We start from the raw sequence: 24,802 nt of genomic DNA on the forward strand, positions 1-24,802 counted from the left end.
CCCACTGTTTTCCTTGGTGCTTCTCTCTTTAAATGCAAATAAGGCGGGCGTGGTATTGGCAAGGGGCGGAAAGGTTGCCAAACCCCGTGCTCGGGCTCCCCACTTCCGCTCCCACGCGGGGCGGGTTTCAGCGTGGCTACACACCCGACTCAAGGAGCTAGTCCCGCCCAGATGGGACTTGCCAGATTGTTGGAACTCGGTTTCGATTTTGCGCGCATTCCGATTTCCTTGGCCCTGTGCTTTGGCGCTACTGCTCCTAGGTTGCAACCGAGGAGTTTCTCCACGCAGTTCGGGACCAGCTGGGAGAAGTGGAGTAGAGAAGTGGGGATCCTGGGATGGTGAGGCCTGCAGAACCCTTTGGCACTGAGGCTGGCCAATTATTCAGTGTAGCAGCAGGGCCTGGTGGCTAGTGTTCCCAGAGAAGAAATCACCTGTCAGGAAAGTGACCTGCCTCCTCTTCCCTTCCCCCAACAACACCTGCTTCACCAGCCGCTGCAGCTTCCCAGCTTGCTCAAGGCCTTGATGAAAGGCAAGGTTGAGGTCAATTCCCATCAGTCATCAAAGGGCCTGGTGCTGCCCAGGAAAAAAGGGCTGCTTCTCCTGGGTTACTTGGACTGCTAGCAACCTGAGGCACATGCTCACCTTTCATGGCAGCTTTCACTTTTCTCCTCTAGGAAGATAACTGTTTTTATAGTTTACTGTTTCTGTAGTTTGCCTCTCACCCAAATTCCGTACCTTCCAAAGAACGTGGAATGATCCTCAAGATCTCCAGAGTACTTTCCATCCATGATGAGTCTGGTTCTGTGCAGACCCCTTTTCTGGAAAAATCCGAAAGAAGTTTTGTTTGAGCCCTAACCAGAGGTCGGATGGAGGAAGAGTGAGAGGAGGCCTGTCAGACCAGCCTTGCAGGCTACTGTGTCTGGAATGTGGCAGGGGGCCAGCTGAGCTTTGCCTCTAACTAGCCTAAAGACAGTAAGTGCCATTAGTAACTGCCAGTGCCAGGTGAGCCAGAGCAACAAAGAATCCAGTTGTATAACCAGCTCTGGAATGTACAGAAACCCCAGCTTGAAAACTCCTCCCCCTCAGTGTCTAAAAGGGAGGGGAAAGTGGATTGAGGTCAAAGAGCAGGGAAGGATTAGAGCACAATGACAGTAGCCCCTCCCCTCCCCTCCCCTCCCCTCCCCTCCCCTCCCCTCCCCTCCCCTCCCCCTCCCAGGCAGAGTTTCTGTTACTCTACTGGATCCTGTCTACCTAGTAAAGACCCAGATGCTGAACTAGTAGGATGTGGGCTGCTGCCACTGTCTGTGTGAAGCAAAGGAATTGACGTTAAGAGCAGACCTCTACTTTTCTTTCTGCCTCAGACTTGCTGTGAGACCTTGGCCAACCTGGTCTCCATTCTGAGACAATCGTTCCATTTTCACAAAGACGGAACACGCTCTATCAATTCAATTCATGTTTTTCTATGATATTCCATGATGCTACATGACCTTCAATGACATTCTAGACATCTTCACCAAATAATTAGCCACTGGTGTGAATCAGAGTCCTAGTTCTGGGTCTCAATAAATGTTGAATGGCAAACTGCAGTTAATTCACTATATAACTTCATTGTATAAATCCTTTCCTGTAGTCTGATTTGAATGGCTGGATTATAACATTTCCTTGGACTTCTGCTTTCCAGCTTTGCAAAGTCTTGATTCTCATTTACTGTGCTTGACAAGCCATATTTTTTTCAGCACCTATGTCATACTCTGCTAACATGTGTCTCTATCACTGGAAACTTGCTCACATTTCACACAGATCCTTGATTTTGTTTTAAATTGGAAAAGATAATTTTAAGATCTGGAGTCCAGGGATACGAGACAGTCCTGGAGTGAGAACTTGTGCAAAACAGGCAGCTTGTGGGCTAGAAAAAGCCCCAGGCAATGCTGTGCTGCTCCCATCAGAGGAGATAGTTCTGCATGCTCATTTCTCAGTCTCAAGGAAATTGGACACACCAGTCACCTTTGGGAGTGATAGATATTAATATGAGACCAGAAGAAATAGAACAAAAAAAAAGGAGAAGAAGAAGAAGAGGAAGAAGAAGAAGAAGAAGAAGAAGAAGAAGAAGAAGAAGAAGAAGAAGAAGAAGAAGAAAAGGCCAGAAAGCACTCTTTGAAATGCTGAGGATACCTTCAAATTTGAGCCTTGTTTATGGTCACGAGATTCCCAAGTCTTAGGAGAATACATGTACACCACAGAATGTACATACCAAGAAAGACCATAGGAAGGAATGGTATAGCTCTTCAACGGTATACCACTCCTTCCTCTGGAGTTAAAAAAAAAAAAAAATGAAGCGTGTGCATAAAAAATGCCTCCTCTCAAAAGGGGTCCTCTAATGTGCCCATCTCGCATGCTGACCGGGGTGATCAGATCATTTATTCAGGCCAGAAGGTGACAGTGGGAAGCAGGATTTCTCTCCTGTTTTAAGCTAGTTTGTTTGTTTCTTTGTTTGTTTTAATCTACAAAATGCTACACAGTATCTTCTAGCTCCAGTGAAAACCATTATCATATTCAGTTGATATCCCTGGGAGGTGGTAGATGGGACTGACAGGAGGGGAGAAAGGGGAAAATGCAGTCTGGATGAGACTGGAAGAGAAATGGGGGGGGGGGGGAGACTGACCTATGAAGATGGCTGTGAATTGTGTAGTGGCAATACCATAAACACTTTGAAAGTCCTGCACGAACAAGTATAGTGCCCACTACTTTGCATTCCGTGGTTACCTCTTTTAGCCTAGGCCTGGTAGTCTATATTAGAAAGTTCCATAGTAATCTTTTCTTAGGGGACTGGAGGGTGAAATTCTCAGAGGGGCAGAAAGCTAAATCAGATATCTGGCAAAGGTGCGTTGAAGCAATACAGATGGTATGATTTCTTTACAAATTGGCAAGGGGCATTAGAAAAATCTAGAAGATGGCCTTGATAATGGAGTCAAAATCAGAAAAGTACAGGAAGGATTCCTACCCAAAGTAAAAATGCCTGGAGCTGTGAGCTGGTACACTGGGTTGAGCAAGAGCAAAAATTGTGATTGGCTACATTTGTATTTGTAATAGGGGGGAGAAAGTAAGCTTAAAATTAGACTAGAAAAATAGATCTTCAGCCAAAATGTAAAAACGCATGACTAAATGGGAATACTCTTGACCAGTTAGCTAATTTCATCATTTTCCTGGAAGCAATAAAGTGCAGTGGCTGTACAGCAGATTCCATAAGCTGGGTTGCCAGCTTAAGCTGGCTAGTTTTTTGCAACCTGACACAGGATAGTCACCGGAAGGGAGGAATCTCAATTAAGAAAATGCCTCCAGAAGCTCTGGTTGTAAGCAAGCTTGTAGGGCCTTTTCTTAATTAGTGATTGATTGGGGGAGGGCCCAGCCCATTGTGGGTGGTGCCATCCCTGGGCAGGTGGTTCTGGGTCCCAGGCTATGGAGAGCAAGACAGTAAGCAGTGCCCTCCATGGCTCCTCTGTATTGGCTCCTGTTTCCAGGTTCCTGCCCAGCTTCAGTTCCTGTACTGAACAATGATGTGAAAGCACAAGCCAAATGAATTCTTTCCTCTTTGAGTTCCTTTTGATCATGCTGTTTCATCCTAGCAATAGTAACTGTAACTAAGACAATCTCTATCACATAGGGGCAGCACAACTTATCTGGGCAGGTTAATCATCACTCTGAGTCTTAGTGTCCTCTTCTACATTAATGACAATACCACCTATATATTGGCTACTTTTCTACTTACTGTTCACAAAAGAAAGATTTTATTTTGCCTCCTGGTTTGAGAGGGTATATTCCATCATATCGAAGAAGGCATGGCATCAAGAGTAGCTCATGGCTATAGTGGAAGGACTGTGGCAGATGTGCTAGTTGTATAATGCGAACCAGGAAGAAGAAAGTTCAGCCTAGAAATAGAGTCGGGCTAACTTCAACACTTGCTCCCAGCTGCCCAATTTCTCCAGCTAGGCCTCATTTTCTAAAAGTTGTACACCTTCCCCAAATAGTTTCACAAGTTGGGGAGCAAGTGTTTAAACATTTTAGGGGACATTTCACATTCCTACTATAACTTCTGTATTAAATCCAAAGGCTAGTGGCCGTCTTATAATGTAAAGTGTATTCAGTTCAATTTCAAAAGTCCTCATCGTCTGTGCAGACCCAATGTTGTTATAAAATTTAGTTTCTTCTGACACTTAGCTGTGAGATCTTGTAAAATAAATTACATACTTTTAATATACATGGCAAAGAAAACTTTACCCATTCCAAAATGGAAGAATAGCAGTATATCAAGGAAATACTGGACCAGCTGGGAGCTTTAATCTCAGCTCTCAGAACACAGAGACCAGTAGATCTTAGTGAGTTCAAGGCCTACCAGGCTTACACAGACCCTGTCAAAAATAAATAACATAAAAAATGAAAGAAGAAAAGAAATATTGGATTGAAGCAAGGCAGAAACCCCATAGCACAAACACCAAGCAAGCCCTGCAGTTTTATATCCACATCTGGGGTTCATGATGTTATCATCTGGGCTCCAAGTAGCTTTCTTCCTACAGCTCTGCCACCTGCTCGTGTATTAAAGGCTCTTGTTTAGGCCAACTCCATTTAGTGCCTGCAGTTTTCCTTAGTACATATTCCATGTTGTTGGCACGTCAACACTCTGATGTTTCCATTGCAAGTTAGACTTCATTTTCACACAGTCACACAATAGCCTCTTTTTGTCTTGTTTGTTTGTTTTTATTGTAGGGGTGAAGTGTGTACCATGGCACAAATTGTGGAGGTCAGATGATAACTTTATGGAGTGACTTTTCTCCTTCCACCTTTATGGAAGTGGATTTAGAGATTAAAATTAGGTTGCCAGGATTGTGTGTTAAGCTCCTTTTACCCACTGAGTCATCTTGCTGGCATCCATACAATGGCTGCTAAGGAACTCTTTGCAGGGAATTTGACTCTGCCATACATTTGCTAGCCTTAGCAGTTTCTTTGAATCTTGGTGTAACCCTCCATGACCCTATAACTTTTGCATTCCTTCTGTGTGCAAAATGAGCAATATGTGGATAATGATGACAATGTCTATTTTTAGAATGAGTTGTAATAGTCTACTCTCTTTTGGCCACAGATGCAGAGGCCTAAATGGGCCTTAATGGCTGAAGCTGGGAAAATAATTATCTAGAGGTGTGTCTCTTCGATAATTCCAAATCCAGTCAATTTGACAATGAAGAATAACTATCACAGCCCTGTATATTCAGATGAGTGGGACATTATTCATGTTGTTTTAGTGCAGAGTCCATAGATTTTCTTCATGTGCACTAACAGTTACTACCCCTTTGTCTCTATCTGCAGCTACTTTTTGTTCACAGCTTTGTAATAGCTCACACTTGTTTCTAACACTCCTATCCTTGCCAACTGCACATTTTTCATATACTTTGGCTCCACTTTCTGTTCTCTGTCACTGTAAATCTTGCTGTTTGGCTAAGAGCAATGAGGAGTAACCTGAATGCTTTGCTGTACTGAAAATTTCTCCAAACAGCTTAATCCATTACTCTTAATGTTCAGCCTGAAAATTTCAGGACATGGGCAGAACACAATCACTTCTTTAACAGAATATAGCACAAATAGTCTACAACCCAATTTCTAATAGAGTCCCTTTTCCTTTCTGAAACCTGATAAGCCTGGCCTTCGCCTTCACTATCCACACTTCCATCGGTATTTTGGTTTTTCAAATTGTGATCAGAATTTATTCTTAAGCTCTGCTTACAATGTTCTTGGGCTTCTGTAGCCCACAGTTCAAAATTCTTCCATTATTCCCCCTACAAACCAGTTTTAAGGGCCAGTGATCCACCGGGTCAAATTTATCACACCAATGACTCCAACTCCTGATACCAAATTTCTGTGTTAGATACTTTTTTGTAACTGCCTGTAGCAAATAACTAAAAGAAACTAAGAGAATAACTAAAAGAAATAGAGGAGGAAATATTTTGGCTCTCAGTTTTAGCATAGTAACCATAGACGTTTGTGTCGAGGTAGCAAGAGTGTGTGGGAGATGCTCATTACATGGTGCCTACCTGAAAGCAGAGACCTTGAGGCAGAACCAGTGCTAGACCATAAGCCTCAATTCCTGTCCCTCAAGCCACCCTTTCTTCAGCTATGCCTCACCTTCTAAAGGTTTTACCACTTCCAAAAAAATGCTCTCAACTTTGGACCAGATGTTCAAACACATGAGCTATGTGGAACATTTCACATGTAAAGTATAATTGTGTTAAAGTCACATGTCATGGAGTTGTAATAAGAATAATTGTCCAGAGCCTGATACATGCAAACCTATACAAATGTTAGCTATTGGTAATATTGTTATTAATAACACTATCTTTGCTATCATTGGTATCTTTTGGATACAATGCTTATATTTTTAAAGTTCAAGACTTACACTATCTTTAAATATCTTTTTAAATAAGCATACATGAGCCTGTGTTTCTCTATGTACAGATTCCTCTTGACTCTGCAAACTAGACTGTTCCTCTAGTTTACTTATGTATCTTTAGAACCAAATAGAATTTAAAAATAAATTAGTTAAGAGAATATTTTTGCTAAACATATCCAAATGAGACACTTTTAGATCTAATATGAAGCTTAGGGGCCAGCGAAGCAGTCTAGAAAGACAGGAAAATTATATAAGCAAAAGAGAAGATTTTTTTAAAAGCCCTGTCTTAAAAAACAAACAAACAAAAAGCCCAAACAAGCAATGAGAAAAATATCTATGAAGATACCATTGAGTTTATTTTGTGTTGGCCTGCCCTTAAGTGAAAGAGTTTGGGAGAGGAAACCCTGATCAGAATATATTGTATGAAAATTATTTTCAATAAAAAATATGAAAAAGAAAAGACAGAAATTACAGGTACATAAGAAAGAGAAGGAGCCTCTCACCCCAGAGTCTTAGAAAATCAACCACCTTAGAAGCCCTGATTAGTTTTTACTGTCAACCTGAAACAACTTAAAGTCACCTGGAAGAGGGAACCACAACTGAGGGATTGCCCAAATCAGACTGCTTTATGGCCCTGTCAGGGAGACTGTCGTGCTTGGTATGTGTGAAGGTCAATCCCGCATGGGCACTACCAACCCAAGGCGGGAAGGCCTGGGCTATATAATAAAGCTAGAGAAGCATGGGCCAGGCGATGAACCAGTGCGCAATCTTCTCCGTGGTTTCTACCTCCGTTCATGCTTTACTTCTTGTCCCGACTTCCCTCAGTGATAAACTGAGTTCTGGGAATTTTAAGATGAAATAAACCTTTTCCTCCCCAAGTTGATTTTGGTCATGACGATTAACACAGTAACAGTTTTTACCATATCTGTAGTATTCTTTTCCTGAGTAGGTATTTAGTGTTCAAGTAACAATAAACCAAGATTAATACCTGAACATATATGTCTTTGGATAGGGCCTCGTTCCTATCCCTGATAGCCTCAAACAACACTGTTTGTAGTAAATACATCCTCACTTTCTCTGTGGGACAGACATTTACCTTATTACCTGTGATTTTGTCGTGTGGCTCTCTGACATCTGACAGTGATAAGACAAACTTCAAAATTCTATGTATGCATATTTTAAAAACAATGAGCTAAACACCTACATTTGGGTTTATCTTGCTTTCTTCTAAGTGTCTCATTTTCTCCTAACCATGAGGTTTAAGCTTGCATTGGTACATCTTCAATGAAAATTTCAACTCTGTTATTATACTGGCTAGTCCTGAAACTCTTTGCATAGTTGAAGCCACACATCATATATTGGCCTGGGTTGAGTTTCCTAAAACTGGGAACTGTTCAGCCTGCTGAGTGACCCTTTTTACCTTGATTGGAAAACACTGACATCAGAAAACCATGACAATTCCTCTCACTGAATAATTCCACTGTGCCAAGTTTTGCATCACTGAAGTAGCATATTCAGCATCCAGAGTGGTATGCTAGCCACAGGTCTTTTCTCACAGGCAGCCATGCTAGCAAAGGAGGAACTCAATTCATCAGACTCATATTTTATAGTTTGCACTTTGGGCAAGGAACAGCCAAATGTTGCTAGCACTCAGGGTCTAGAGATACAGATTAAGAAAATGTAGTGCTTGTGTTTGGGACATTCTGAGCTTGAAGTGTCAGAAATCTTATTGTAACAGGCTGAAAATGTAGCTCAGCGATAGTAAAATTGAATAGCATGTACAAATTCCAATCCCAAGCACTGCAAACAAAGAAGTAACGTTGAACCAGGCATGATGATGCATTTATAATCACAGTACTCAACATAAAGCAAGGCAGGAAGATTATAGGTTTGGGACCTGCCCTAGCTACAAAACCCTATGTAATAAAATAAAGGAGGAGGGGGATGGAGAGAAAAAGAAAGCGAGGAAAGGAGAGAGTGTGAGCAAATACAAGTGTTAAACTTGTTCTCCTTGCCTGTGATGCTCAACATCTGAATACAAGCATGCTTTATGCCTCTCTTCCTTCAGCTGTGTGCTCAGATGTCACTAACAAGGAGACTTTACCTGGGCTCTTGATATATAACAATTCCTATTTCTATTGTCTTCACTTTCCAATATCTTAATTAGCTTTTCCTCCATCTGTACCATTTACTACTGACTAACATATAATGTCTGTAATTTATCTACTTTTATTTATTTTTTATTGCCTTCCATCATGACAATAAAAGCACTAACAGACTGAACAAAATACTTCGGTAAAATGTACAGCTCTGCCAGAGAGTAGTGAATATAATGGAGAAAAGAGAGTGGAAAGGGGTGCAGGAAGTATTGGTATAAGGGGAGCTTAAAAATGAATTACATTAATTTTCTTTTTGTTGTTTTTTTAATTTTTTATTATTAATTTATTCTTGTTACATCTCAATGGTTATCCCATCCCTTGTGTCCTCCCATTCTTCCCTCCCTCCCCCTTTCCCCTTATTCCCCTCCCCTATGACTGTTTTTTTTGAGACAGCGTTTCTCTGTGTAGCCCTGGCTGTCCTAGACTCACACCAGTCTGCCTGCCTCTGCCTCCTGAGTGCTGGGATTAAAGGCATGAACCACTAAGCCTGGCATATTACATTATTTTTTAAAATTATGTGTATGTGGTATGTATGTATATCTGTGTGTAGGTATGTAGATATGACTGCAGATACCTGTTGTGGCTAGAGGTGTTGGGGCTTCCTGGAGCCAGAAGTACAGGCAGTTATGAGGTACCTGATGTGGGTGCTGGGAACTTAACTTGGGCTCTCCGTAAGAATTGTCTCCTCTGCAAGAGCAAGAAGTGCTTAGTCATTGCCCTAACCCTAAGAAGTGTTGCTGTTATCAAGGAGTTTGAGTCATAGTTCAACAAAGTAGCATTCAAGTAAAGACTGTAGGAACTGATAGCACAAAACATAAGGATATCTGGAAGAAGAATGGTGAGGCGGGGGCAGCAAACAGTACAAAAGCCCAGAAGCACATCCAGTTCTTTCTAATAAGATAAGCTATATTAGAGGGCATATTAGGGAAACGAAAAGATGGGTAGTGCAGCTGGAATAGAGTGATGAAAGACAAAAGGAGAAAAGAAGGTCAAAGAAGACACCGGAGCAGGTGATCCAGGATTCTGTGGGGCGGTCACGTGAGTTACTTCTGAACTTGCTGAACCTCAATCTGTGGAGCTTTGTTGTTGTCGCAGCAAGTCAAGAAGCAAGGGAATTAGGAAGGAGGCCCTGTTAATGATCCAGGCAAGAGGGAGTGATATGGTAAGAAGAATTTTGGCTTCTTCATGTGTTCTGCAAACAGAACTAGCTGAGCCCTGTGATGGCACCATGGATGGAGGTTGTGAGAGAAACAGTACCCATAAGACTCTGAGAGAGGCAGAAAATATACCCTTGAGAATGGACCTAGAAATTCACTGGTGATATGGGCAACACACACACAAACAGCAGTAGGATATACACCTACCAGTATGGAACAAGAAAAAAATTCCTTGTTACAGAAGTTTAGCTTCAAAATGTGGTGACTGGGGTGGGCCCTGGAGTACAGGTTTGTTTTTACATGTTAGAAGGAGGTGAGCTTGTTTGTATGCTGAGAAAAAAGGATCAATTAAGTAGAAGACAATGAATTTGGCCCAATGACTGTAGGCCTGAATTCCTGAGTTCCATGTTCAGAACCCACTTAAAGGTGGAAGGAGAAATGAGTCCAAAGTTACCCTCTGGTTTCCATATATGTGCTGTGGCATACACTTAACAAATAAGTCAAACAGATGTCATTTAAAATAGAAAGAGAAGACAGGATAATCTCTTGGAGGTAGTTGTGGCTGGTGACAAATGACAGATGGAATCAAGAGTACCCACAGTCTTGGTTAGAAGGAAGAATAAGAGGGTTCAATAGTATGTTGACAACAAAGTCAAAGCTTTCATACCTGTCTGCTCTGGAAAGTAGGAGGCACTGAAGTTCCAATTTGACAGGGAGAAGAAAGGCAATAGGTGAAAAAAAATTTAAGAAAGCTTGGCAATACTCCACGGGGTCAGACATAGCTATTTTTAAAAAATGGCTAGTTAATAAGGGCTCAGGTAGGAAATTACCTAGGTTGGTGCATTCACCTCATTTTGTAGGCTTGTGAGGGCCTACTCTTTTCTTTGAAGCAGTTAGTTAGCAACACTAGATCTCAGTTTTCTAGTCTATAAAATAGCCACGAGTATGATAAGGTTGTTAAATCAAATGAGTTAATCTACATAAAATGATTATTTAAACACATTCTCCTGAATATAAGAGGTATTTGCGTGGAAGTAACTCTTTTGAAAAATATTATACTTGATCAACAAATAATTTTATATACAAATGAAGAACAGAGTAATATTCTCATGAAATGTAGTATGATTACATCAAGATGATTGACATATCCATCATATCACTTACCTATCTTTTTATGGTTTGACATGTAAAATTTACTTTTAGTCATTTGGAAAGTATAGCACATAATGATTGACTACAGTCACTCTTGTATACAACAGATCTCAAAGTCTCTTGTCTATGTGAAAATATATTCCATTTCTCCCCATGCCCTCAGCCTCTGGTGACAATCAATACTCATCATGTTAAAAGAAATAACTCAGGCATAGAAAAATAAGCACTCAATGATCTACCTCATATGTAGATTATAAAAGTAAGTTGATATCTCATAGAACTTAAGAACAGAATGGTAATATCAGTTATAAAATGGCAGAGAAATTCTCTTTTGCTGATTCACATTAACTATAGATAGTATCACTGCACTATATAGACATTTAAAAAATCTAGAAAAAATGAAAAATTTTACCATAAAATTACAAATATTTAAGGAAATAATATTCTTCTTTTTAATAATTTAATTAATTTATTCAGATTACAACTAAATTGTTATCCCATCACTTGTATCTTCCCATTCCTCCCTCCCTCCTGCTTTCACCCTATTCTTCTCTCCTAGCTCTATGACCAAGGGGAAATAATATTCTTAATCTGATTTAAACATTAGACCATGTATATAAATGTATGGAAATATTATGTAGCACTTTATACACGTGTATATTTTATCTTTTTACATATAGATAATAATAAAATTAAGATTGAAAATGTAATTAAAGAGAAAAGAATTGACAGGAAAGAAAGCAAAGAAAGGGGGAAAGGAACAGAAATCAGGGGTTGTATAATTTCTGAAATGCAGTACTTAGCCCAGAATAGAGAGATTATGTGGAGCTAAGCCATAAAGTTCTGGAAATATAATTTCTAGAAAAGAGGACAATTCTGATTAGAAAGAATGACTAATTTTCAAGTGAGGCCAGGGGTTCTAAAACAGAGTAAAAGTAAATAGTAGTATTGAAACAGTTTAACTACAAGCCAGTGCACTGGAGGTGGGGGCAGGGGTGTCATTGGAACAGATACTACTCTTAGCCTATCTTGCACTATTTTTATACTGGAAAAAGAAATTCTACTTATTGGACTAGTTACCAAGGAGCTAGCAAGCAGGGTAGAAGCATATATAAGATGCAAGAGCATATTATATATACTTTTCCCACAGAGAGAAGGATCTAGAGCTCACCTAGTATAAAGTGCTTAAGACCCAACCTTGTGAAAGTTGGCAACAGCAACTGAGGGAACAGGGCTACTAGATTCTCTCTGGGGGGTCTGTGTCAAGAAACAAAAGGCCAAGGGAAGATTGCATTCAGTAATATTGTCTCTATTTACTTTTCAGACCTCATATGGGAAATACTCTTGGAAGAGTTATTAGAATTTGAGATGAACTGTTCCAACACTTGACCTACTGTCTAGAAGGGAATGGTGAGGCCTGGGAGAGGAAAGGACCGGAGCACTAAAGTTTTCATATACAATGGAAGTACTGGGAGCCAGAAAAAGAACACCTAGAAGTAGTCCTCAAATAAGGACACTCAAGTTTTGCCAGTGTCTCAGTAACCTCATGTTTCACCCTCTCCTTATTGTAGGAGAACTTGAAATGCATCAATAATGGTTTCAATTGCAAGGCTTTTGAAATGCCCACTGTCCATATGTTTTCATGGCTCAACCAGAGAATCTATGTCTCGCACACCATAGAAAAGGCCACTCTGGTTGTTCCTTATTCAAGTGGGTGTACTTTTCTAAACCATAAAGCAAAGAGAGATGCTGATGTTAACTTTATTCCCAAAAGCTTTAACTTTAAGAATAGTCAGTATGGACTAGAGTAGATCCTAGAAAAACCAGGTTTAGAAGCCCACTTAAAATTTTCCACATTCTTATATTTTTCAAATCCTTTATAGCAGGGCAGCAAACTCTTACTGAGCCTTGTTGAGAAGGTACCATAATTGGTCAATTTTCTTTCTTCCTTTTTCAGCAGTGAAGATCCCCATGCTTGTGAGGACCAGACTTATGGCCATCCTTCCCAATGACTGATCAAGTCCTTTCCCCGGTGGCCCTCCCCTCTTCCCACACATACATAGAAGACACCACAGCCACTAGGAATTAGTTTGCTGAGGATTTTATTGTGGAGAATAATGCACCAAGATAACCATGAGGTATATTACCCTCAAGCTACCTGGGCTACCAGGTAGCTTTGGGAGGTATCATAGGTTCCTGGGAAAGTCAAAACCTGATCACTGATGCTTGAGGTAGTTAATCAACACAGGGGGAATATCCAGTTGGTCGATGGCTTGTGGCTGTTTGGCCCGGCACAAGGATCTGCGGATGGCTAAACGGGCCTGGGACAGGAGTGACCGTGGAGCAGCTACAGCAATGAGAAACAGATTATGAGCATTAATTCTCAGTCAATGTACTTATAATTTCCAAGCTTACATCTATTCTGCCATGGCTACTGCAGCCCTAATTTCCTTTCCCTTCTAAGGATTGTCACAACCGTCTCCCAATGCATGGTAATAATGGGGATAGAGTGAGGTCTAGAAGAGATGCTCAGGGCTTCAAAACAGTTGGTCATTGGCAGATCTAAGACAAGAGATTGTATAAATGCTTTTTACATACATCTTAGTAACGCTTTCACTCTTGTGGAATCTTTAACCTTTTCTCTACAGGGGCCCAGAATAATGTTGGAGCTGTCTCTCATTCAACCCCAAAGGGAAGGACTTACATGATGATTTGGAACCCTGAGACCTACAGTAAAGAAACGTATGAGGTATCCCTGATCACCACTCACCTCGGGCTTGTAATAGCAATTGGACGCCTTTAACATCTTGGGCAGTTTGATCCAAAGGGAGAGATGGAAGGTAGATGTTAGCTCCAAAATCTATTAAAAGCTGGATATACTCTGGGTCACAATTATGATGAAGGCAAATTTCAAGGAGTGTGCGAGGCTGTGGAACGCGACCTAAGAGGCCCTGGTCAGTGCAGTTGTAATCAGGATCTGCTCCATAGAGCAAAAGCAGGCGGAAGCAGTCAAGGTGCCCATAGACTGCAGCCAAATAGAGGGGGCCAGAACATGAAGCTATGTTTGATGCCCAGACTGGTAGTTTAGCCTTGACATTGGCCTCTGCGCCATGCCCTAGGAGCTCCTGTAAGATAGCAAAGGCACCATCACGAGAGGCAGTGAGAACAGGAGAGCAATTGTTGTAGATGCTACCACTAGGACAGGCGCCAGCTTCTAAAAGCACGCGCACACATTCCAGATGACCATGACTAACAGCAGTGAAAAGTGGTGTTTGTGCTTTGACATCCAAGCTATCAACATCAGCACCATGTTCCAGGAGGACCTTCACACAATTCAAGTGACCATAAGAAGCCGCCAAACGCAACGGTGTTCCAGGTATACCCCAGCCACTCCTGCTGTTGATGAACCGTTTATAGCGTTCCTGACGTAGAAGGCGGTCCAGGGTGCAGGAGTCATTGTCATATACAGCTTGATTGAGAGCCTGCTTCTCCCCTGTGTCAGTGTCCTCCTCCTCCCTCTCAGGCTGGAGAAGAGAGAATATTTTGGCGATGTCCATGATGTTCATTCTGGCTTATTGGGACAGCACTATTTTCATTATGAGGAAGAGGAAATTCCAGATCTGTGGGTAACAAAAAAAGGGAGAGAGACTAAGTGGCCCTGTCAAGTCTAGAATTCCAGGCTCTATGTCTACTCTCTGACCTTCACCATTAGGGTACTTATCCATGGGTGTCCTGTTTCTCAGTTTAATTTTATTTTAGGAATCAAGATGGCTGTTAAAATAGTCATGTCATTTCACAGCTTGGTGACTTAGCATATACTGTTCTGCCTGCTCTTGAAACTCCTCTGTGAAGATTTCCCTGAGTACTTAGAGATTTCAAGAGATCATAATTAGAATTCATCTACAAACATACACATTCTTACTTATCTTGTGCCATTAGTGAATCAAGTATGGTAAGGACCCTGGAGCCACTTGATATTTCATTGCTAATAGGGCATACCTCACAGCTGGAGACTTGGGAGATGTATCTTCCTCCATTGAAACTGTGACATTAATGAGTTAGCATAGGCCTGGCAGTTAGCAGATCAATAATAGAACAATAGTTTTGGTCTCAAGCTGTTGTTGTTCATGGGCTTTCTAATAACAGTCTCAGGGGGGTAAGCTTGCAACTCCACCTCTTGGCATTTTAGATGAGTGTCAACTTCTTCACATCTCCTCATTCACAACCGAATAAATATCCCTATCTTCAGTGCCTTTCAGACTAAGCACTCAAGGGGTTCTGGGAGAGAGGATGCTGATGAAATGAAAACATGGCATCACAAAGAATATAATTAAAATGAAGACAAGTAGATGGCAGAAACAGCATGTCTTAAGAGCAAGTTCTCTTTGGTGATGAGTAGCTTCTCCCTTTGGGACTACTTCAGACCAAGAGTGCCTTTGCTTGCTAACACCTCCTCGGAACCTTCTGCCTCTCTGTCTTTTGACTCAAGCCTTATGCCATTCACTGTCAAATAGTCTAGAGCTTTGATTCAAATCTTAACTCTATCTTTCCATAATCTTTAGGTGACAAGAAATCACCTATGACCCAATGATGGACTCAGCTTAAACCCTAGCCGTGCTAGTCTCTGTCTAGGTTCTCTAAGTGAAGTTCTCTCACCTTAGATGTAATGTCATCAGGATGAGCTGGCAGTTTCCAAAGCTCAGGTCTCTCTACTTCCCCATATTCTCCAGCCTCAGTCTCAGGGCCCCACACCTCCCTCCATTTATTCACTAGCTACCCACCTCCTCTTTGTTTGATAGGAGCCTCAGGTACATACCTCTTCAAAGAATATTATGAGGTGGATGGGTGAGGTCACGCTCAACCTTAGCCCTGTCCTCACCTGCCAGCACCAGCTCTGTATATGATCTGATTGCTTACTTGTTCTTGGGGCCCAGTGTAAATAGGATTATGGGAATCAGACAGACCTAAATTTGTAACTCAACTCTCCAAGATCATAACAAGGTACCCTCATGTGATGTAGTCTCTTCAGCTAAGAGACAGAAATAGTAGACCATGCTTTGTGGGGCAACTAGGATAAAGATAACTATGCAGATGCCTCAGAGGTGAAGATGCCTCTTCTCACTAGCTCCACTCCCTCAACTCACTTAGTAAGGAAAGCCCTTTTCTCCTTCACGCTTCTTTACCAAACATATCTGAACAGATACCTACTCTCTACATACCCACGTCCTATTTACTTCTCTATGCAGTGTGGCTCTATCCACCCTCAATCTAGAAAAACACTTAAAAGGATAAACTTTGTGATTACATCTACTGGGCATTTTGAAAATCTTTTCTTTCCTCATTTCTTTTATTTCCTTCCGTGTGTGTGTGTGTGTGTGTGTGTGTGTGTGTGTGTGTGTGTGTGTGTGTGTTATTACAATTGAACCGAGGGGTTCATGCATGCTGGCCAAGCATCTTGTCACCCTCTGCTCACTTTGCAAACTTTTCGGAAGTATGTGTCTTTAAAGAATGTTCCATCTTTTAAAACCTTATCAGCTTCTTAAGTTCTTCACTGCAATATTTATGCGCCCCTGTTTTCTCCTCCATCCTCTTTATTTCAGTCTCAGAGCTCTAGCCCTCACCTTTATTCTAATGACTATTAATCTGTTATACCCCACATCCCCAGGGTATTTTCCAGTTCTAGGCATATATTTATTGAGTTTCTACAGGTACTTATTACTAGAACCATTAGCAGCATGAGACTTAATCTAGATGTCAGCTCCTCAGCATCTCCAGGACATATTGATCCACTACCTCTTACTACTACTCCCATTCAATCTCATCAGCTCTGGTGGCTTTTATACCTTAGAGAGTCCTCCAGAGCATCTCTTCTCCTCAGTTTCATACCCATTCTAATATTTTACCTCCACTGTTTTTTGTCTCAACTGTTACGGTAATCTCATAACTAGTTTCCCTTTCCAATATCTTCCCTGCATTGCATCTAAAATGATAACATAAAAATACAAATGTGGCCTGCTGTGGTAGTGCACACCTTTAATCACATGCCTTTAATTTGTACTCAGGAGGAAGAGGCAGCTAGATCTCTGTGAGTTTGAGGCCAGCCTGGTTTACAGAGCTAGTACCAGAACAGCCAGGACTGTTATACAGAGAACCCCTGTCTAGGAAAAAACAAACAAGCCAACAAACCAAAATCAAACAAACAGACAAAGAAACCAAGTGTGATTTTTTTCTGAACCACTTAATAAGTTCTCTTTGCTTTATTTTCTTCTTTTAAGTACTGGGGATGGATCATACAGCTTTGCACATATGCTATTGCTCTATCACTGAGCTATATCCCTAGCACTCTTTTTATGCTTTTAATTTTGAGGCAGTGTTTGCTTTGAACTTGAATCCTCCTGCCTCAGTCTCTTTAGTGGCTGGGCCTCCAGTCCTTAACAATGTTTTCTTATTTGTTCAAGTTAACACTTTTTTTTTTATCTGTTCAAGTTACATAGCAAGTGCTTTAGTCCATCTCACACACTTTGGTCAACCGTCTCCAGCCTTGTTTTCTATCACTTTTCTATTATACTCTGGAATACAGTGATAAGGGATAAAAATGATACCTCTTCATTGAATATCATCCTTCTTTCTGACACTTACATGTCTTTTGAGTTAGTGATTCTGTAATTTATATTTTCATGACTCTACTGGTCATGATAATTCACTAACTACTACAGGTATCAGTTTTGCCCCGTTGCAGAGAGGTCATGTGGGGATAGTGGTAAAACATAGGTCTGGAGTCCTCAAGTTTTAATCATGAATTTAATAGGTAGTAAGTGTGTGACTGAAGGGCATTCTTAATCTCTCTGTATGAACTTCTTTATCACTACAGAGAAGATAATGACAATCATTAAAGTAATTGCTTAAAATATGCCCAAGCATGGTTCTCAATAGCTCATTGGATTAAGCTTCACTTTTCTTATTTTTAAGGACATCCAGGTCAGATTGAATTGGAAGATGGCAGAATAGGGACAAATAGCACTCTCGTCAGTCTTCAGGAATCTGAAAGAAATAATCTGATTTCTGACTCAAAAAAGAGGTAAGCATCATGGAAGGCCAAAGAAGATCAGAGTAAAGAGTAGACTGAGAAGTTATAAGAAATAGAAAGGAGCCAGATGGTGGTGGTGCAGGCCTTTAATCCCAGCACTTGGGAGACAGAGGCAGGCGGATCTCTGTGAGTTCGAGGCCAGCCTGGTCTACAAAGGGAGTTCAGGACAGAGAAACCCTGTCTTGAAAAAGAAAGAAAGAAAGAAAGAGAAAGAAAGAAAGAAAGAAAGGGAAAAGAAAAGAAATAGAAACATAGACTGATAGATTCATAAAGGATTTTTTCTATCAAGTCAATAGAGTCTAATAACACTTGAGACAAAGTCCAACATACCTTCATAATAAATAGTCTGAAAAAACAGGAAGAGAAAGAATATAGCTTAATATAATAAAGGACAGATATGGCAAATCTATAGCCAATGTTATGCTAAATAGGAGAAATGTCAAAGAATTTCCATTTTTTAAAAAAAGAAGACAAAGGGTCATTTTTCTCTAATTTGATAAATGTATTCCTTGAAGTCTCAGTTTCACCAATAGTATAAAGAAAAAGGACACAAATTTTAAAAAGGCAGAAATCAACTTATCTGTACAGGAAGAAGCCAACTTATTTGTGTTCTCAGACCATATGATACTATATGTAAGAGACCTTAAAGATTTTACAAAAAAATAAATAAACAAAAACAAAAAACAAAAACTCTCAGAACTGATAAATGTTTTCAGTGAGATAGGAAGATACAATATCGACATATAAAACATCCTTCCTATGTGCTGATAATGAACGTGTTGAGAAAGAAGCCAGGAAACCATCTCATTTACAATTGCTTCAAAGATACCTTGGAATAAACTTTTGATAGATGAGTCATTTTTAGTAAAAATTTATAACTGAACAAAAAACTAAGAGAGCAGAAGATGTAAATACCTCAGATAATTTGAATAGGAAGAATTAGTATTGTAAAAATGGCCATATTACAAAAAAAAAAAAAAAAAAAGAAAGAAAGAAGAAAGAAAGAAAGAAAGAAAAGAAACCAATTTACAGATTCAATTCAGTCCCAAACAAAATTCCAACAACATTCCTCACAGAAACAAAGAGTGTGATCCTAAAATTGATCCTGATGTACAGTAAACCCCAAATAACCAAAGTAATCCTGGGTAAAACCACCTATACTACAAGTATCAAAGGCTGATTTTAAATTATACCACAGAGCCACAGTAAAAATATCTGTGTGGTACTGGCACAAAACCAGACGCATAAACCAACAGAACAGAAGGCCTAGAAATAAATCCACACAACTACAGCCATCTGATTCTTAGCAAAGGTGTAAAAGAATTAAATCACAGAAAATACAACCTGTTAAACATTTGGTGATGGAAAACTATATATCCACATGCAGCAGCATGAAGATAGATCCATATCTCTCAACCTAATAAAAATCAATTCAAAGTGGAAAGTCTGAAACTGGTAAAAGGAAATATGACTAACACTTCAAGAAATTGGCATTGACAATGATTTTCTAAAAAAAAATTCAATAGCATGGTAAATAACTAAAAAAAAATGGCAAATATAATTATATAAAATTAAAAAGTTTTCGCAGTAAAAGGAACTATTAATAGAGTGATGATACAGCTTACAGGAGCAGAGAATGGATTTGCTAGCTATTTACCTAACAGTATAAAATAGAAAAAAACTTTCACCACCATGTCCGGCCTTGATTATTGATTTCTATGACTTGTTTTGTGGTTAAATTTCCTCATCTATAGGCACAAATAATAGTACATGCTTCATGCAGCTGTTAGGAAAAATAATTACTTCTATAAATTAGCTTCTTTCTATGCCTTCTATTTCGTCATGTTTTTTTTTGTCAACTACAGAATGATAGTATATATAGAAAAAAACCAACTATAGTATATAGTTGTGGTTTTCTATGACTATTGCTCCCTACTTAATATTTTAAAAACCCACAGCTTGAATGGATCTTTCAGATAAGTTAATTTCTTAACCTTAGAGATGTGGAATTCAAAGCTTAGTGGGTACCAGGAACTTTTCTAATGTTACATCACTGTCATTGCGAGTTATCTTGTTATATCAAACACAGACTGTATCTATAACCCTGTACTTTTCAAAGATATTCCACACAGTTGTGTAAATAATACCCTCATTTTAAAAATGGTAGAAACTAGAGCTTGGAAGTTAAAACATTTGTGAAGTGCCTTACATCAACCAGATGCATTCTACCAGAGCTCGAAATAAAATCTAGATTTCTGTACTTTCCATCCACCTTTTTTTAAATTACAACATGAAACAGACTTGCATTCCTCTCTCCTGTTTCATATTTAGTTATATTGCAGCTTTTAGCTTTTGAGCATCATATTGAATTCCAAGAACTTTTGTAATGGAAGTTTCATTTACATTTCCTTTCTCCTGACACTCCATGGGGAGGATTTCCTTATCATTTCATTTGGGGACTTGGGTCTGGTGGTCCCAGTGCTGAAGTTCTTACCTAGGTCACACAGTAGGCCACAGTACAGTCTACATTATAATGAGCTTCTAGAGAGAAATTAAGGCATGGCTCAATTAGATAATGACAATAACATCCAACTAGCCTAATGTGTAAATTCACCTTGCTCTAGATTGTTCATCAAAGTCAGTATATGTATACTATGAACAAAGAGTTTCTTTTTTAATCCCCATAGTGCAGTCATTTTAAAGATTCTCTTTGTAGCACTGATAATAGTGAAATAAAAGTCTGTTGGTCTTTTTCATTGTGCTTTTAGTACATAAAGTGAAATATATACAATTAAAGAGCCAACTATCTTGAAATGTTGCTATCAAAGCATTTTGAAAATTGTATGATATAGTAAACAACAAGATCTATTAATAATTTTTAAGTGGTGGTTGATGGTCAACGTAATTTCAGGACCTCTGCCACATTGTAATATAATATACTTGTGATTTATTCTGGTGACTAAGTCATACAAACTTGTAGCACTACCATTACTTGTGTGCCTACATTCGTCTTAGGAAAAAATGGCAAATTTCAGTGAAATGTCATTCAGAGACAAAATGTAATTGCTTATTTTTTCCACATTTTTAAACACTTTATATTTTATCTAAGGCTGTCTTAGAATCTGTGAATCCAGAGTAAGAACTCTTATAGGGGAGTTTGGTTTCTGTGAGAGCTAGAAAATTCCTTAGGACATTACTAGACTCTTTTAAGTTTCACCTTCTTTATTTCAACTTGAGAAACTCTTGTCCTTATGCCCTTAAGTCCACTCTACTGCAGGTACCCGTACATATTCTGAATAAATAAGAGCAGCCACACATGCCTGTAATTCTTGCACTAAAAAGCCTAAGGCAAGATTTCTAGTTTGAAGAAATTCAAGACCAGACTATGCTGTACTGTACAGTGAGACTCTGTATCAAAAAGCACTACCAGAACAACCACCACCACCAACAAAACCAAACAAATAATATATTTTAAAAAATAAAAATAGGCCGGGCATGGTGGCACATGCCTTTAATCCCAGCACCTGGGAGGCAGAGGCTGGTGAATTGCTTTGAGTTTGAGACCAGCCTGGTCTACAAAGTGAGTCCAGGACAGCCAAGGCTACACAGAGAAACCCTGTCTCCAAAAACTCCTCCTACTACTATTAGTAGTAGTAATACTTTAAAATTGAAACCAAAACAAAGTAAGAAAAAAATTACAGACACACTTTGGGACAAATAAGGCACTACAATTACATGATATCCCTTTTCCCCTCTAAAGGTTCTTCCCTTTCTACCTTCTAAGCACTCCCAGTTGCTGGCCCCAACAAGAAGAACAGGACTTAGGTGTCCGAGATACAGCTGAAGTTAGGTTTGAGGTACTCACAGGACTTCCACTTGAGCCTGTGCTGAACGGAGAGTTGCAGTCTAGCCCCTCTGTGAAGCACACAGGTCCTGGTGGAGCTTCCTCAGAGAGCCACTACCATCCCAGGCTGGAGCTGTGTGGGCCCTCCGTTCCCACTGGAAAGACTAGGCATTGGTCCCTAGGCTGATTTATTCTGGTTGGCTATTTTTAGTCGTCCCTCCTTCTCCCTCCCTTGACTGTGTTATCTTACCAGTGACATTCTGGGAGTGATCCCAGCAAGAGGAGGGGGGCTGTCACAGGGAAGTCCTAGAAGGGCTGATTGACAGATAGGCATCTGGTAAGGCTAAAGCATGCTCTCAGTATGTCCTCACATACTCTACTACAGTGCTCACTAGGTCACTAAGATAAGTGCGCTGAGCAATAGACAGACATTCCTATGGACCACAAAGGGGCCAGAGAAATCCCAGCTTCAACTCACTAGCTCACCCTCCTCTAGGCTGTATTTTTTTTTTTTTAACTTTCTCCTCCCAAATGAAATTTTTTGTATTTTCCTTTCTTTAGGGCTACACCATATCACTCCATTCTCGATAGAGTGAAGAAGAGGATGGGCAGGAGAACCCTTCATACTAGAATGCGCTCTCTGTCATCTTTCCTAAATCTTAAGAAAATCTTGCTGTCTTATCAATGAACTTCTTTATCTACTCATCCTCAGGTTTAGTCTGAATTAAAATGCTCACCACTTCCCACTCTTCTTACTAAGAGGTAACATTACCAGATTACTGTGTGCAGCACTAGGAACTTGGTTAAATCACAGTTCTTAAGTGTATCAGTTCCCCTCCCCCCTCTCATTCTCTATCCTCCCTCTCTCTTTCTCTCTCTAGATGAAGGAAAAGGTACAAAACTAATTTTTACAGATAACTACTTCATCAATTTTAGATGTTACAAACAAAAGTGGAACCAGCATCCTGTCTCCCTTTGGCATAAAAACCAGCCCATCTGATCAGATTTGAGGCCCATTCCGTGGATGGGAGTTTATGTATGGTACTATAAACCTAGTCAAAAGCCTGTGGCTAAGGAGGCCATGAGCCCTTTGTGGGGAAAAGCTTCTATTGTTTTTATAAATGGCGATGAAATTGCCATTACATTGTCTTCTAAATAACTGTTTATGCCTATAGATCAGTGCTGCTGTGAGCTTTTGTCAGAGAAGCTTCTTTTTGCAGTGGCCATCAGGAACTGCACAAATTCAATTGGTCAAGGTGCTAAGAATAAGTGATTGTTAAATGCTGAGCCCCAAATGCAACATCGATATCACCCCCTCTAATGCTTAGGGAATGTGATGAAAAGGTTGGCAAGAATGGAACTCTGACTTCCTGGCAGGACAGACATGGATGCCGTACTCCACAAGTCACAGATGTGATTACATGCACAACATTAGGCTTCGTCAAGAGCCTGTGTCATCTTGGAAGAAGCTTATGGAAGGATTTGCACACACTAAATGGTTGCTAGGGAGAGGGAAGACATCACTTTCAACAGTATAGCCACTGGTAAGGTTCCCACATTCCTGTAAACAAACTCTCACCCATGTTCCTGAGCAACCCTAATGATAGACACACACACACACACACACACACACAGAGAGAGAGAGAGACAGACAGACAGACAGACAGACAGAGAGACAGAGAGAGACAGACAGAGAGAGAGACAGAGACAGAGAGAGATGGAGGAAAGACATGAAAGGGAGATATTTGTTGGAAAGAGGAAGAGGATCAGTGAGAATGGGGGAAGGATATTAATCCCATTAGCATTTGGCTCACAAAGACTCTCCCTAATTCTAAAACTACTTTTTATGCTTATCAACAGTTTAATGACTAAAAGATGTGGCACACACAATAGAGTTTTATTAAGTCCAAAGAGGAACAAAATCATGTAATTTGAAGGAAAAGAACTGGAGATCATGATTTAATTAGGCAAAATAAATAAGACAGATTCAGAAAGACAAATATATTTTTAATATTTTGGACATAGATTTGTGTGTGCAAATGTAGAAATGAGACTATGAACAGGAAGCTCTAATGGGGGCTAGCAGAGTGGAATGTGTGTGTGTGTGTGTCTGTGTGTGTGTGTGTGTGTGAGAGAGAGAGAGAGAGAGACAGAGACAGAGACAGAGAGACAGACAGACAGATAGATAGACAGGCAGGCAGACAGAGACAGAGAGAGAGAGAGAGAGAGACAGAGAGAGATGAGGAAAAGAAAAAAATCTCATATGAGGAATCTAGATTAAAAATGTGTGCATGAGCCAGGCATGGTGGTGCATGGCTGTATTCCCAGCACTCAGGGAGGCAGAGCAGGGGGATCCCTGTGAGTTCGAGGCCAGCCTGGTCTACAAAGTGAGTCCAGGACAGTCAAGGCTACCCAGAGAAATCCTGTCTTGAAAACAAAACAATATGTGCACATACATCGATATGATAAAGACGAAAGGGCAATATTTAATGGGAAGGTAACCAAAAGGAGTAAATAATAACAGAGGAGTGTGAGATAGGAGCAAAGTATGTCTTTTTAAAAGGACATAACAAGATAATATACCAAAAAGAATACCATAATCACATATGGTACAAGTCTTGAAGTATTTCTCGTAACTCCTAAATTTGTCTACATCAAGGCTTCAGCAATTCTTCAATTAAAGATCAAATTTTTTTTACTGTTGTATTAATTCTTACTTGAAGTTTCTGCTCATAGATTTGTGCTTTGATCAATGGTAACTCTTTTAAACCTATGTATATCCTTTCAAATGAGGGGCAAGTGTTTTGTTCTATGATATTGTTAATGCCTAGCAAAAATCAAGATATTCTAAAGAGACACCTTTGCCTCTCAATCTGACCATCAGACTATTCAAATAATGGACCCCAAAAGAAATAAGAATTGCCCTAGTAATCTCATATTGGTAGAAGGAAAAGGCACCAACACTAT

At 40.0% G+C, this 24,802-nt stretch overlaps 1 protein-coding gene across 1 annotated transcript; it reads right to left on the reverse strand.

Annotated features, from left to right (window-relative positions):
• Window positions 1-13,076: 13,076 nt before the first annotated feature.
• Asb12 (ankyrin repeat and SOCS box containing 12) lies at window positions 13,077-22,175 on the reverse strand. Its single transcript, XM_051142141.1, has 3 exons — window positions 21,857-22,175; window positions 13,675-14,524; window positions 13,077-13,251 (listed from the first exon to the last, which is right to left on the reverse strand). The coding sequence occupies exons 2-3, from the start codon at window positions 14,468-14,470 to the stop codon at window positions 13,121-13,123; spliced, it is 927 nt and encodes a 308-aa protein (XP_050998098.1). The 5' UTR covers window positions 14,471-14,524; window positions 21,857-22,175; the 3' UTR covers window positions 13,077-13,120.
• Between the last annotated feature and the right edge of the window lie 2,627 nt (window positions 22,176-24,802).

Source organism: Acomys russatus, chromosome X (genome assembly GCF_903995435.1).
Source record: "Acomys russatus chromosome X, mAcoRus1.1, whole genome shotgun sequence".
NCBI classification, from domain to species: Eukaryota; Metazoa; Chordata; class Mammalia; order Rodentia; family Muridae; genus Acomys; species Acomys russatus.